At 40.1% G+C, this 12,829-nt stretch overlaps 1 protein-coding gene across 2 annotated transcripts in view; it reads left to right on the top strand.

The window, feature by feature from the left end:
- Positions 1–8,744: 8,744 nt before the first annotated feature.
- Positions 8,745–12,829, top strand: part of uvssa (UV-stimulated scaffold protein A) — a 35,109-nt gene continuing 31,024 nt past the window's right edge. The window contains exons 1-4 of one of the 2 annotated variants that reach the window (XM_086158232.1): positions 8,745–8,962; positions 9,354–9,468; positions 11,103–11,256; positions 12,096–12,272. In XM_086158232.1, the coding sequence (XP_086014358.1) occupies positions 9,359–9,468; positions 11,103–11,256; positions 12,096–12,272 (441 nt within the window). In that variant the 5' untranslated portion in view covers positions 8,745–8,962; positions 9,354–9,358. The remainder of the gene's footprint in view (positions 8,963–9,353; positions 9,469–11,102; positions 11,257–12,095; positions 12,273–12,829) is intronic. The other variant, XM_086158233.1, reaches the window with a different exon arrangement.

The raw sequence follows: 12,829 nt of genomic DNA, 5'->3' as shown, positions 1-12,829 counted from the left end.
CGATTGAAAAGGGGAAACTAAAAAGTAAGATTAAATGTCAAAAAAAAGACTTTTTTTTTTTTTTTGTCCTCTGAGGTCATGTTTTCTTAGTGTGTCCATTTTCTATTCAGCCTTTGACATTTATTGAGCGTGTCTGGGAATTTCTAATCGATGGGGATTTTATAGATCTTGAGGGGGTTAAGAATTAAGAATTCATTTTTCAATTCAGGAACTGACTCACGGTACATGGTTTGTCAGTGGATCCCCCATAGAGAACACGCAGAGGAGCTTCTTGTCGTTGGAAAGACAACCCAGATGCTATTTTGGTGATCCAGAGTAGTTTCCAACACTTATAGGTCAGTAAAGCGAAGCCCGTCTGTGGCAAATATTCAAATGTTATCAGTGTAAGTGAGGTTAACCTCTTCTTCCAGCAAACATGAAGTTGCTGTCGAATAAAAAGGAAGGGATGTTAAAATGAGTAATATTGCACAGTTTGAGGACACCCACTTTGAGTCAGAAGATAAGATAATGGATGTTTTTCAATGTGTCCTCTAAAAGAATTACGTGTTGAACGCCGATGACGTCACTGAGTCACAACTTTTATTCTCAGAATCACGGTCACATTGTGGTCATATTTTCGATGTGACACAAGGATAATTCTATCTATCAAGAGAAATGTGGAGAATGTTAATGTTACACACATCTTTTTTTAAAATCGCACCGCATTTCATAAAACATAAACATGTCTGATTTAGAACGGCTCCTTTTGAGCATCTGATGTAAAAGAAAAAAACTCTCAAATTTAAACTGAGCCTTTATCCTTCAAGTCACTCCAGATGATTGAAAATGTGTTCATTTGCAAACACGATATTCACAAATGAATAAATTCCAGCACTAAACCGATACTTCATTTCAGTTCATTTTGAAATAGGAGCTTGAAACTGCAGATCCTGGTGGTTATTAATACTGTTAGGTGTCATTTCATCGTCAGAAGATGAATGAATAGTTAAAAACAGGTGTTTTATGACCAGCTAACCTTTCCTCAATAAGAAAGTGAGCGGTCGTCGGTGTCTGCACGGTGTGCACGTGGCCCTAAGATGGTATCCCGGCAACCCCGACCGCAGGGGAAGCCGTGCTTTAATAGATCGATGGGTCAATCGTCAGATACAAAATACACTTTGTGAAGTTGAGGGAATCGCGATAGTTTACTTAAGGTTTTAAATGGGATTGTTATGCAACAACACATTGTGCTGTATTTTGCTGAATCGGGGATATTTGTGATGTTCCCCGATTGAGTTTGTCTTCTGGGTCAGGCTCAGTCTCTTCCAGGAAGACCTGAAGCTTCTCAGGCCAGTTGGAAAAGATACTGCTCCAAAAAATAAGAGGACGCTTAAACAACACGATGTAACTCCAAGTCCATCACACTTGTGTGAAATCAAACTTAGGAAGCGACACTGATTCATTTGGACTTGTTTTAAGGACGTGACATCATCGTTGCATCGGCCCGGAGTGTGTTTTAAACTTTCATTTGGAGTCCGGACCTCCATGGGTTTTTACTTTTGTTGTATTTCATAAGAATATTTCATTCATTCAGATCCAGGATGTGTTATTTTAATGTTCCCTTGATTTTGCGGAGCAGTGTATGATTCTGCAATCGTATTGAACGATGAGCTTCCCTGCTTCTTGGATATCCTGGACACCCTCAGCGGGAGCAGTCCACCTTTAACTGGACAGCACAACAAGTAACTCCCTTCTTGGTGGAGGACAGCGGGTTTTACCCGGGTGGTTCCCGAAAACCTTCCAAACAGATGAAACAAAACACGGCCTGGAACTTGCTAAACCCTTCTCAGTAATCCCTGCGTTAAATCTCTACTTTCTGAGCTCCGGAGCCCTTCAACAGAGACCTCTTTCCCCAGCCGTGGTTTGTCCCCAGTCACCGACCAGATACAGTGATCCCTCGCTATAACGCGGTTTACTTTTCGCGGTTTCGCTACTTCACGGATTTGCAACGCGCATTGTGTTCTGCATTCTGATTGGCTAAAAAGTCACTCCGCTTCTTCTCTACCTGTGCGTCAATAACGTTGCAGTTTAATATGTACACGTACGTAAAACAGCTTGACGAATTTACGCGACGTACGTGCAAATTCTCTTGCGATTTCCGGTTTCTTTAAAACCCATAATGTTGACAAAACGCTCTGGAGCGACAAAAGCACCTTGCAGGGCCCAAAAGGCAGCGGAAGATGCTATCTATGGCAGATAAAGTTAAACTTCTGGACATGCTAAGGGAAGCTAAAAGCTATGCGGCTGTAGGTCGGCATGACGGAATGAATGAATCTTCCGTTGGTTCCATAAAGAAGGAAGAAAAAAACATAAGGACGACAGCAGCGATAAGGTGGCGGTGGGCGGAGCTAATCTCTGTAATTTGAAGCCTTCTGTTCACATTGATGATTAAAATTATTATTTGACAGTACAGTACAGAAGTTATTTGTTGAAAAAAACATTTCTAAAGTACAGTACTTTTGTGAAACAAATGATTGAGCCTGTAAAAGGGTTTGTTCTTTCTTTTCAATGTATAACAGAGTATTTAATTGTATAATAATTTAAAAAAAAAATACAGGTTTTTACTTCACGGATTTTGCCGATCACGGGTTCTTTTTGGAACGAAACCCCCGTGAAAAACAAGGTTAAACTGTACAGCAAAGTGACTGAACTCAGACGACCTTTCCTTTGCATAATGTGACGGTCGAGCTCCTCGGCTCACGGCCGCCACCCGTTACCGGCGGTCAGCGAGGACGTAAAAGCAACGGCCCTCACTCTCGCCGTCCCGTTGTGAGACGCTTTGTTAGCGACCGAACATAACACAAGACTACACACCGACAGGGACGGTTAGAAAAACAAGAAAACAGACACTTTACTGAGGTGAACGGCTCATTGTTGAATATCACCGCAGAGAGAGCGTTTGTTTTGGAGTGTAACGTCTATCCTGAGAGAACGCCGGCATCCCAAGGCGGAAATAGAAATAGATGTAGTCATGAAATAACAAAACTGAAAGATACTTTTGATCTCCAAAAAAAAAAAAAAATGCATGTAAACAAAAAAACAAGCCACTTTCTGTCCTTTGGTAGAGAGAAGTTTATTTGAAAAACTCTGAGATCAAGATTAACAATATGTTTGCCATCTTTCGCTGCTCCACTTCTTTTCTCTTCTCATCACCCAACTTTTCATTTTTATTCCAGGAATTCACTTGTCAAACTACCTTCGCTGTCAGGGAAATTGATCAGCTCCTCCACCACGTCCTCCTCTTCGTCTTCATCTTCTTGAGATGTTTGCGCCTCCCCATCCGCTCCCCGTTTCCCTCCCAGTTCCAAATATCCTTTTGCAGTTTGACCGACTGCGCCGCCACTCTTCACGCCTCCTCCTCCCCCTTCAGCTTCGCTTTTGACGGGCCGGACCATCAGGATGCCCTCCTCGAATAACGGGGTCCCGTCGGGTCCGGCGTCCCCTTCCCCCTCCCGGCTCGCGCTCAGAGTTCGTGCACTGGGATTCAGGGTGACCGTGGACCTGCTTGTGCAAAGACCCATATTCAACGATGCTCGCCCAACTATGGCTTTTTCAATGGGACTGTCAGATTCTGTGAACGCTGCGAGTTTGTTCGATCGATGGGTTCTTTCTTTGTAACTTCTAGGAAAAGAAAGACGCTCTCAACAAGCGACAGAACAAAAGTAAATCCCTTGCTCGATTCGCAAATCCGAGGCTGCGTTTGCGTCCAAATCCGAAGCGATCCTCGACCGACCGAAAAGCCTCGGCCGGACCTGCAGCTGCGCGGCTGCCAAAGGTTTGCTAGGAGACAAAAGAAATGAACATTTAATCCACAGACTGTGTCAATAGAAGTAACACTGCTGTTGATTTCATTGATTGCCGGCGTAACACAAAAGAAACAGAAAAAAACGTCTCCCATCCACAACGTCCAAGACAAGACGGGAATCTGGTGTGAAAGGATGAACTGAGCTGTCAGAACCTGCCCCTCCTGCCCCTCCTGCCCCTCCTGCTCCGTCCAGCCCTTCCTCCTGGAGTAGATCTCCTGCAACCTGCAACACGCAGCCAAAGACATTCAAAAATAAAGGTGTTGAAAAATAAAAGAACCAAAACTACCCTGAAAGACAGACTTGCAACTCCAAGATGTTACATTACATTACATTACATTACATTTGGCAGACGCTTTTATCCAAAGCGACTTACAATAGAGGACATAAGGACTGCAAATAACACTTGCAAATACAAGATGCACAGGAAATATACAGAACAGTAAGCTGGGGTTAGTGAGGGTTTTTTTTTGTTTTTTTTTTGGACAGAGACACACAAACGTACACACACACACACACACACTGCATAGCCTAACTTGCTGCCTAACCTGATCTGGGGCATCAGCGCAGTAAAAAGTCCTGAAAGAGAACAGTTTTTACCTGTTTCTTGAAGGTTGAGAGAGATGATGCTCGTCTTGTTGCTTCCGGAAGTTTGTTCCACCACTGAGGTAGTAGAACTGAGAACAGTTTAGCCTGAGATCGCTTAGAGCGAGCAGAAGGTGCTGCTAGTAGGTTTGTATCAGAGGAACGCAGCTCTCTGCCGGGAACATAAGGTCTTATCGTTTGGTTCAGATATGCTGGACCTGTTCCTGAGGTGGTTTTGAAGGCCAGGTCAGGACCTTGTGCTTGATCCTGGCAGCTACTGGATGAACAGAGGTGTAACATGAGCCCTTTTGGGTTGAGTGAAAACCAACCGTGCTGCAGCATTCTGTACCATCTGCAGAGGTTTTATTGCACGAGCAGGTCGTCCAGCGAGGAGGGCATTGCAGTCGTCCAGGCGGGAGATGAACATGGCCTGAACCAATAGCTGTATATCAAGCGATGATATATATATGTACATATATAAGCTACTGCGTAAATATTTCTCCCAGTCTTTGCGGGCTGGAGGTCCTCGCCACAGACGGTTTTAACAGCTCACATTGTTCTTTCCATCTCACCTTCTCCTCTGAGGGTCCTTGACTTCAACCCAGAAAAGCTCCTGGGAAAGAAGAATCAGAATCTGTTGGTGGCAGGCACACCAAAATTGGCAGAAATGAAATAATCATATAGATACTGTGTATACACATTATCAAACTGTAATCTTAAAACATTTTAAAAGGTTGCAATTGTGGAATAAGACCCCTGTTGTTGAAATAATACAAGCAAAACAAGTGAAATAAAAAAAGTGTCTGGAATGGTTACTATTCCCATCTGAACTGTCAATAGTCGTTTCTTTTTGACTCCATGGACAAACACTGATGATGCATTAAACGCAGTTTAAAAAAACTACATGCTTGACAAGCGTTTCCACGATCTCTCCATTCCTTCATCCTCCATCCAGATTTCACTGCAGAACTTCTGCACACCTGCTTTTTCAGTCGTTTGTGTAAAAGGGCTCTTCTACCGGTGAGGGACGTTCTGCCCTAATGCATTCAATGTTTAGAAATAGAAGTTGTGATAAGACACACTTTTGTGGCATCTTTTCCCTTCAGGGTCTCCACAGTGAATCCACCTTCTCCATCTAACCTTGTTCTCTGGATCCTCCTCTCTCACACCAACTACCTTCATATCCTCTCTCATGATGTCCATCCATCTTCTCTTTGATCTTCCTCTAGACCTCCAATTCCAGCATCCGTCCACCAATATATTCCCTCTCCCTCCTCTGTCCATGACCCAACCTTCTCTGATCTTCTCCAAAACATCTAACATGATGGACTCCTTCCTGATCCTCTCCATCCTGGTAGGTCCCAAAGAGAAGCTGAGCATCTTCATCTCTGTGATCTCCAGCTCTGCGTCCTGTCTTTTTGTCAATGTCAGTGTTTGTAGATCATCTCACCAGTGTTTCCTCCACCTTTCCTTTCCTTCTGGCTGATGTTCTTCTATCTCTTTGTACCCCCGTCTCTTCACCTCTTCTCCACACTCTCTGACAGTCAGCCCTTGACCTCGGGTTCAGATTTTCAACAGCCAAAATATACCAAAATATTCCCTCTCCCTCCTCTGTCCATGACCCAACCATCTCTGATCTTCTCTCCAAAACCTCTAACATGATGGACTCCTTCCTGATCCTCTCCATCCTGGTCACTCCCAAAGAGAAGCTCAGCATCTTCATCTCTGCAACCTCTAGTTCTGCCTGCTGTCTTTTGGTCATTTTAACAGTTTCTAGTCCATCCATCATCTCTGGTCTCACCAGTGTCTCCTCCACCTTTCCTTTCATTCTGGCTGATGTTCTTCCATCTCTTGGTACCCCTGACACTTTTCTCCACCCATTCCAACCTTCTTGAACCCGTCTCTTCACCTCTTCTCCACACTCTCCTACGCTCTGGACTGTTGACCCCAAGTATCTGAAATCCTCCAACTTCTTGCTCTTGCTCTCCACTCCCTGTAGCCTCAGCGTTCCACCTGGGTTTGACACCTACGACTTATAGCATGAAACTGGCATACTGGCTCTCCCATATAATTACTACATTGTGCTCTTTTGGTTTTCCGTATGACTCCTTGCTGCAAGTAGAACCATGTCGAACCATTCTACAGTATCTCTTCTCTTGTCTCACAAAAAGCAACTTCCTTCGAGCCGGATCCCAAAAATCTTTCGCTTCGATTGGAAGATGAAAAACAGTGGGACGGCTGTCGAATTAACACAAAGGGTAGTTGAGAATTCATTGTCCACTGCATGCACAATTATTAGGCAAGTTGTATTTTTGAGGATTCATTTTGTGATTATGCAACTACGCTGCTCTTGGTCAATCCGAAATGTTAAACCCTCAAACCTGAACATTTAAGCAGTAAAAGTGAAGTTTTGACTTTCTTAAGAGAATATCTATATGTACACTATTATTAGGCAGAATTATTAGTGTGCAGAATCATTATGCAACTAAATGAAAAAGATTTTTTCATCTTACTTGTTTATCTTTACCCGTCAAAGTAAGAATAAACAAACTCAAAATGCACAAATAAACATTTCTGAAATTAAAAATAAAACAAAAAACACCTCAGTGACCAATATGGCCACCCTTCTTTTCCATCACAGTTTCATGTCTTCCATCACGTCAGTTTCTTGATCTGGCAGCAGGTCTGAGAATTTGTTCGAAGTCCATTTTCAACCCAAAAAGGTCCAACGAGCTGATCTTTAACCCTCATATTATGTTAAGGGTCAATTTGACCCATTGGGTCAATGGGTGAAATGGGTCAAATTGACCCTTAACATAATAAAAGGGGTAATAACACCTGCATCCATCTGCTCCGTCAACTGTCACTCATCTCATCAGTCCACTTTGGTGCTTCATTTGCGTCTTTTTTTCTCGACACGTTTCTTGTGTTTCTTGACTTTTCAGAGTTTGTTAAATCTCTTGTTTGTCCCATTTTTCTGAGGAGAACCTGCGTAATAATCATGAACGCCTTGATATTGGGTGTTGATCTCTTTAGGTTACACAAATACATTTCACCTCATATGCATTAAATCCGATAAGCATTGAAGTTTATGCAGCTTGGAGTTGGAAATTATGGACAAAATGATGGTCTGGTGAAAATAATCACTTGCCTAATAATTGTGCACAGTGTAAATGGAGAATACACAACTAACAACAGAGTTTCTCCTCACCTTGGTGTCTCTTTTTCCTTAATTTTCTACTTTTTTATTCTATTTACTTCTTCTTTCTTTAATATCAATTTAGTTAATGAATTTGCCAAAACAAGCGATGTTGCTCCATTCGCTCTTTCTTGTTTTTGCGGTGTTTTGATCACTTTTTACAATATTTGTTCATATTCTTGTGCACTCCTTATTTTTCACTTGTTACTTAAGACAGTTACTTTTTTTGCATTTCTTATTCTCCCCCCCCCTTTTTTTTTTTAATGTTTATACAATTTTCAACTATTACGTATTGTTGTTATATTTTTCTGGTAACTCCTTCGGGTTAAATAAAGTTTTTCCTATTCTTATTCTTATTCTTATTCTTATTCTTATTCTTATTCTTATTCTTATTCTTATTCTTATTCTTATTCTTATTCTTATTCTTATTCTTATTCTTATTCTTATTCTTATTCTTATTCTTATTCTTATTCTTATTCTTATTCTTATTCTTATTCTTATTCTTATTCTTATTCTTATTCTTATTCTTAACTGATCCTGCTCAGTTCCAGGTATAAAAAAACAAAATTCATTACACCCTTAACCAATTCCCAGCAACCCCAAAATCATACAGAAAACAAGCATCAACACAAATCCCAACATTTATGACTCACTACAATATATATATATATATATACATATTATATTCTTATATATAAAAGTATAATATATAATAGCAAAAGACAGCAAAGTAGGAATTTCAGTGTACATGTTACAATAAACGCTTTGAATCTTGAATATAATATATTCATATTGAATTTAAAACAAGTATAAAATGCAATATATAATGATTCCTATAAAAGAAAATACATAATAGTATATATATGATGATAAATATAAAATAAAAGTTTATAATAATATAATATGGGGCCAACAGGAATGAAAACAGTTAGGGCATGACTTGATGTGAATGGGTGATGTAGTGAGGTTGGGTTGGGGTCAGGGTTATATTAGTATTTTATCTAATATTCTGTTCGTAATATATAAACTATATACAATATAAACGATATATATGATGTAAAGCTGACAATAAATAAAAGCTTTGAATGTTTGAATAGTAACCAGCAGAGGGCAGCCGCGGTTGTCACGTCTCGTATGCTAATAGCAGAAGAAGACAAGGCTCGCTGCTAGCTAACATACATGACACTACAACTGCTTTATTTCATATAAATCTACGTTTTATCGAGAATGGAAAATAAAGCCCCGACATAACAGAGAACTAGCAACGGCAACCATTTCTGGAGTCATATTTGCCAAGCGTCAACCTTTTGGTAAATCGCGGTTGTTTATGTTCCAGGTTAGCCACTTGCTATTATTTATGCTATGCTTTAAATTCGTTATCTGTCCCCGGGTTTAGTTTTGTATTTATTTATATAACGCTTTATTTATACACCACACCGATAAACTTGCTTTCGTTGTTATTTGGTGTTTTTCGAAAAAAAAACCTTGTCAGCCTTCTTATGCTCTCATCTCATGTGAGAAGATATTATTTTATGACATGTTTTATTTGATTTTTGAAGGTGGATTTCTGGTTATTGACCTTCAAGTGACCTTCTCATGAGACAAAATATGTTCATCTATTTTCACTCCTTTATTTTATGACATGTATTATTTGATTTGTGAAGGTGGAAGTTGGTTATTGACCTTCATCAGTAAAAAGTTCATTTGTCTTATCTGGATGGCGGCAGGTTTAATGGAGCTGCAGCAGAGGGACCGGCTGTCAGAGCTGGTAGAAGATCTGACAACATCAGGGGAGCTGCAGCTCAACCAAGACAAGATGAAGGAAGTCAAAAAGATCTGCAAGTAAGTCACACGTAACACAACACAGAGCAAGATAAGACCGTATAGCTACTGGTGCACAAAATGAACCGTGCATCAACATTACTGTGTTCAAAAGAACAAGATTTTCATACAAAAACAAAACCAATGAATACTTGCTGCAAATCAGCGTGACTTCTGCTGTTGCCTTCGAGAGATTGGTTCAGAAACCTTTGCAAGTGACACTTATGTCCAGCGTCCTGGAAAAGGATTGCTCGCAAATATGTGATATTAAGAAAGAAATCACACGACTGGCATCCCGACGGTCACAAGTTGACGACTGAGCTCGCCAAAATCCGAAAGCGACGTAGCGCGATGGCCAGCGATGGCCGAGCGACGGGTGTGTGAACGCAGGTTAAGAACCACTGTTTCGATCGCGCCGTTTAACTTATCGTTGATCAACTGTGAGCAGAAGGCAGCTCATGAGCAGCACCAGGGAGGCAGTTTGGGGTTTAGTAGCTCAGCAAGACGTCGACTGGCTCGGACAGGGGTCGCCGACCTTTTCCTCTCCGAGAGCCATTTGGAGCCATTTTCCAACACTGAAGAATAACCAGGAGCCTCACGACCCTTTGGAAAATTTTTGGAAACACGGCTCGGATCGTTTTCGCTTTTATGCTCTGTATCCAAATGCACTGTGGACAGCAAAGTAGGAATTTCTGTATCCATTCTAAGTGTTTCTTGAACACACTTAGAATGGATAAACAAAATGTGTTGCAATGAACGACTGCAGAGAAAACCAAATGACATTTCTGCATGCAACTAAGCATTTTGAACTCTGAGAAAAAGACGTTTGGTAGAAGGTTACCATAAAGAAAAAGACTCAACGTCTATTGGAGTCCTTTTTGTATTAAGGAAAAAAAAAAAAAGAAATTAAATGATCCACCGGCGGCAAACCAAAAATGGTGTCCTCTTTCTGTGCTGTCATCCTTTTACTGGTGCGTCCAGTCGTTTATTAAGAGCGACAAAAATATTTGAACACGTTTTGTTTAGATGTTGCAAGATCGCCATCATCTTTGAATTCAAAATTCCCTTTTTAAAAATGATCAAACTAAAATAAAATACATTTTCAATACATTTCAGAGAGATTTGTACTTTCAATTAGCGCAGACATAAAATTCCCCAAAAGTAGTTTATGACCTGCTATTGTTTTTGATTTAAAAGAATTCTTGTAAATAAAATGCCCATTGAGACACAACTGTAACCGTCAAAATGGAAGAGAATAGAATTACTGTAAAGTGCAATAACATTTGGTTTCAGCTCTGCAAAATACTCTGTAAAAAATGTAAAGATTAACAAATTAAAACTCCACCATAGGAGTCTGTATAACTTAGAGAAGTATGTCTCTGCTGTACAAAGTACAAATATGAACATAAATATTACTAATTGTTTAGAATAACTAGTGATATGAAATATAAATACAAGTGTGGATATCAAATAAATATTGACATTATGTAGTGTTGTGTATGACTGTTGTGTTTTGCAGACACCACATAAAGATGAGTTAAAACTATAATTTATGAAAATTTAAATACACCATTGGAACTCATGAAAATGGAGAAATTTTGAAAATGAAACCATGCTGATGATGAATAATATTTTCTTCTGTCCGCCATACCCAGAGAGTCCAACGACTGCATCGACCACGTGTACCACTTAGTGATGTCCCAACTCAACCAAGAACACGCCGAAATCCGCTTCTCAGCCTTCCAAATTGCAAGTGAGCTCTTCTCAAGATCCCACCATTTTCGAACCCTCCTGGTGGACAACCTCCAGGTACTTGCAGACAGACAGACAAGTTGATTGACTTATTTACATTTGGACCAGGAGACAAATTGTTACAAAGGCTCAGTTGAATGGGGTTAGAATTAAGTAGAACAGCAGAACCAGTCTACACATATTTACTCTAAAAATGTAGCATAAAAAAAGCGATTGGACGACAAATGGATCATCATGACAGTGTTTAACATTAATTAAAGATTCATCACAAAGCCGCTGTCAGGAAATTAGATAAATCCTCATTCATTCCCAGTCATTAATTACTGGGTTTTGTTTTATGGGAGCAAAAAGACAGCAAGAAGAGAATGCAGAAACATATATATGATATATATACACACACATACACATATGTGTGTGTGTGTGTGTGTGTGTGTGTGTGTGTGTGTGTGTGTGTGTGTATATATATATATGAATATAGATGTATGCGACAGAGATCTTGCCCTGTGTTTTTTGTGCGTTAATGTTTTTTAAACTGGAAGTCCTTTGGTGATACAAACGCCTTCCTGCAGATTATGCAATCTATTTCATGGAGGTCAATTGTCCCGTCTTGGCTTCTATTGTACTCAAACTTCTCATGGAGAGACAACATGTTGTTTAGAGTCAACCGTTTTGCTCGAGTTGGTTCTGCCATGTGATGGCGCTACGGCAACAATCCGAACCAATTAATGGAATTGCGGTATTTTGAGTCATTATGCTTATTTTTTCCATCTAATCAAGCATGCAAAGTAATTACTCTGGTTTAATGAGTTAATTTTGTTAAAATATGTGCCACTAGCCCTTAGTTTCGTACTTATAAGGCTGCATTTTTGTGCCAATATCTATCTTTTCTTCTGCAGGACTTCTTGGAGTTGACCGTAGAGACGGACTCTGAGCAGCCCCTCCCACCTCCCAAGCATGTAGCCAAAAAACTGAAGCTACAAGCCATCCAAACTGTCCAGGCATGGCAGGTGTCTTATGGCGCTGCATACAAGAAGCTGGGGTTGGGCTACCACTTTCTAAAACAGATTAAAAAGGTGAGAGGCGTCAAATCACATTTTGTTGCACATGTAATGAAAGTCAGTAACAGACTTGCTTGAAATTATAAATATTCCCTCAAGATTGAATAGCTTGCAAGCAACCATCAAATTTAAAGCGAGAAGTCATATATAGTTTTTATGAGGCTTTAATTTATAGTTCATATATTGGTAGAAGGATACTGAGGTGGGAACTGTGTGGCACCAGGCTTAGAGGAAGACCAGAGATAAGTAATTCTGGATGGAGTGTAAGAGAAGTGAGAGAAAACGATGCAGAGAAAAGGATTTGATGAAGATGATTTGTTGAGGTGAACCCTGAAGGAAGTAGCCAAAAGAATAAGAAGACGTCTCAGTATGTCTGAAAAAACATAATCTCAGACTCAAAATTTTTGTTGAACACATCAAACTGTGTGGCTATTTTAAAACAAAATCAAGAGCAATCGATCCATAATAAAAAAAAAACAACCCGAATATTTCATATTGTTGCTTTATACCTTTGGATCCTGCAGAACTAGTTGGATCTGGAAAAGATAAAGTTCTAGATTGATGTCGTTGTC

This window comes from Fistularia commersonii, chromosome 13, assembly GCF_037954325.1.
Source record: "Fistularia commersonii isolate RoL2024-O1a breed Wild chromosome 13, RoL_Fcom_v1.0, whole genome shotgun sequence".
Lineage (NCBI taxonomy): Eukaryota > Metazoa > Chordata > Actinopteri > Syngnathiformes > Fistulariidae > Fistularia > Fistularia commersonii.
This window is presented reverse-complemented; position numbering and strand designations above follow the sequence as displayed.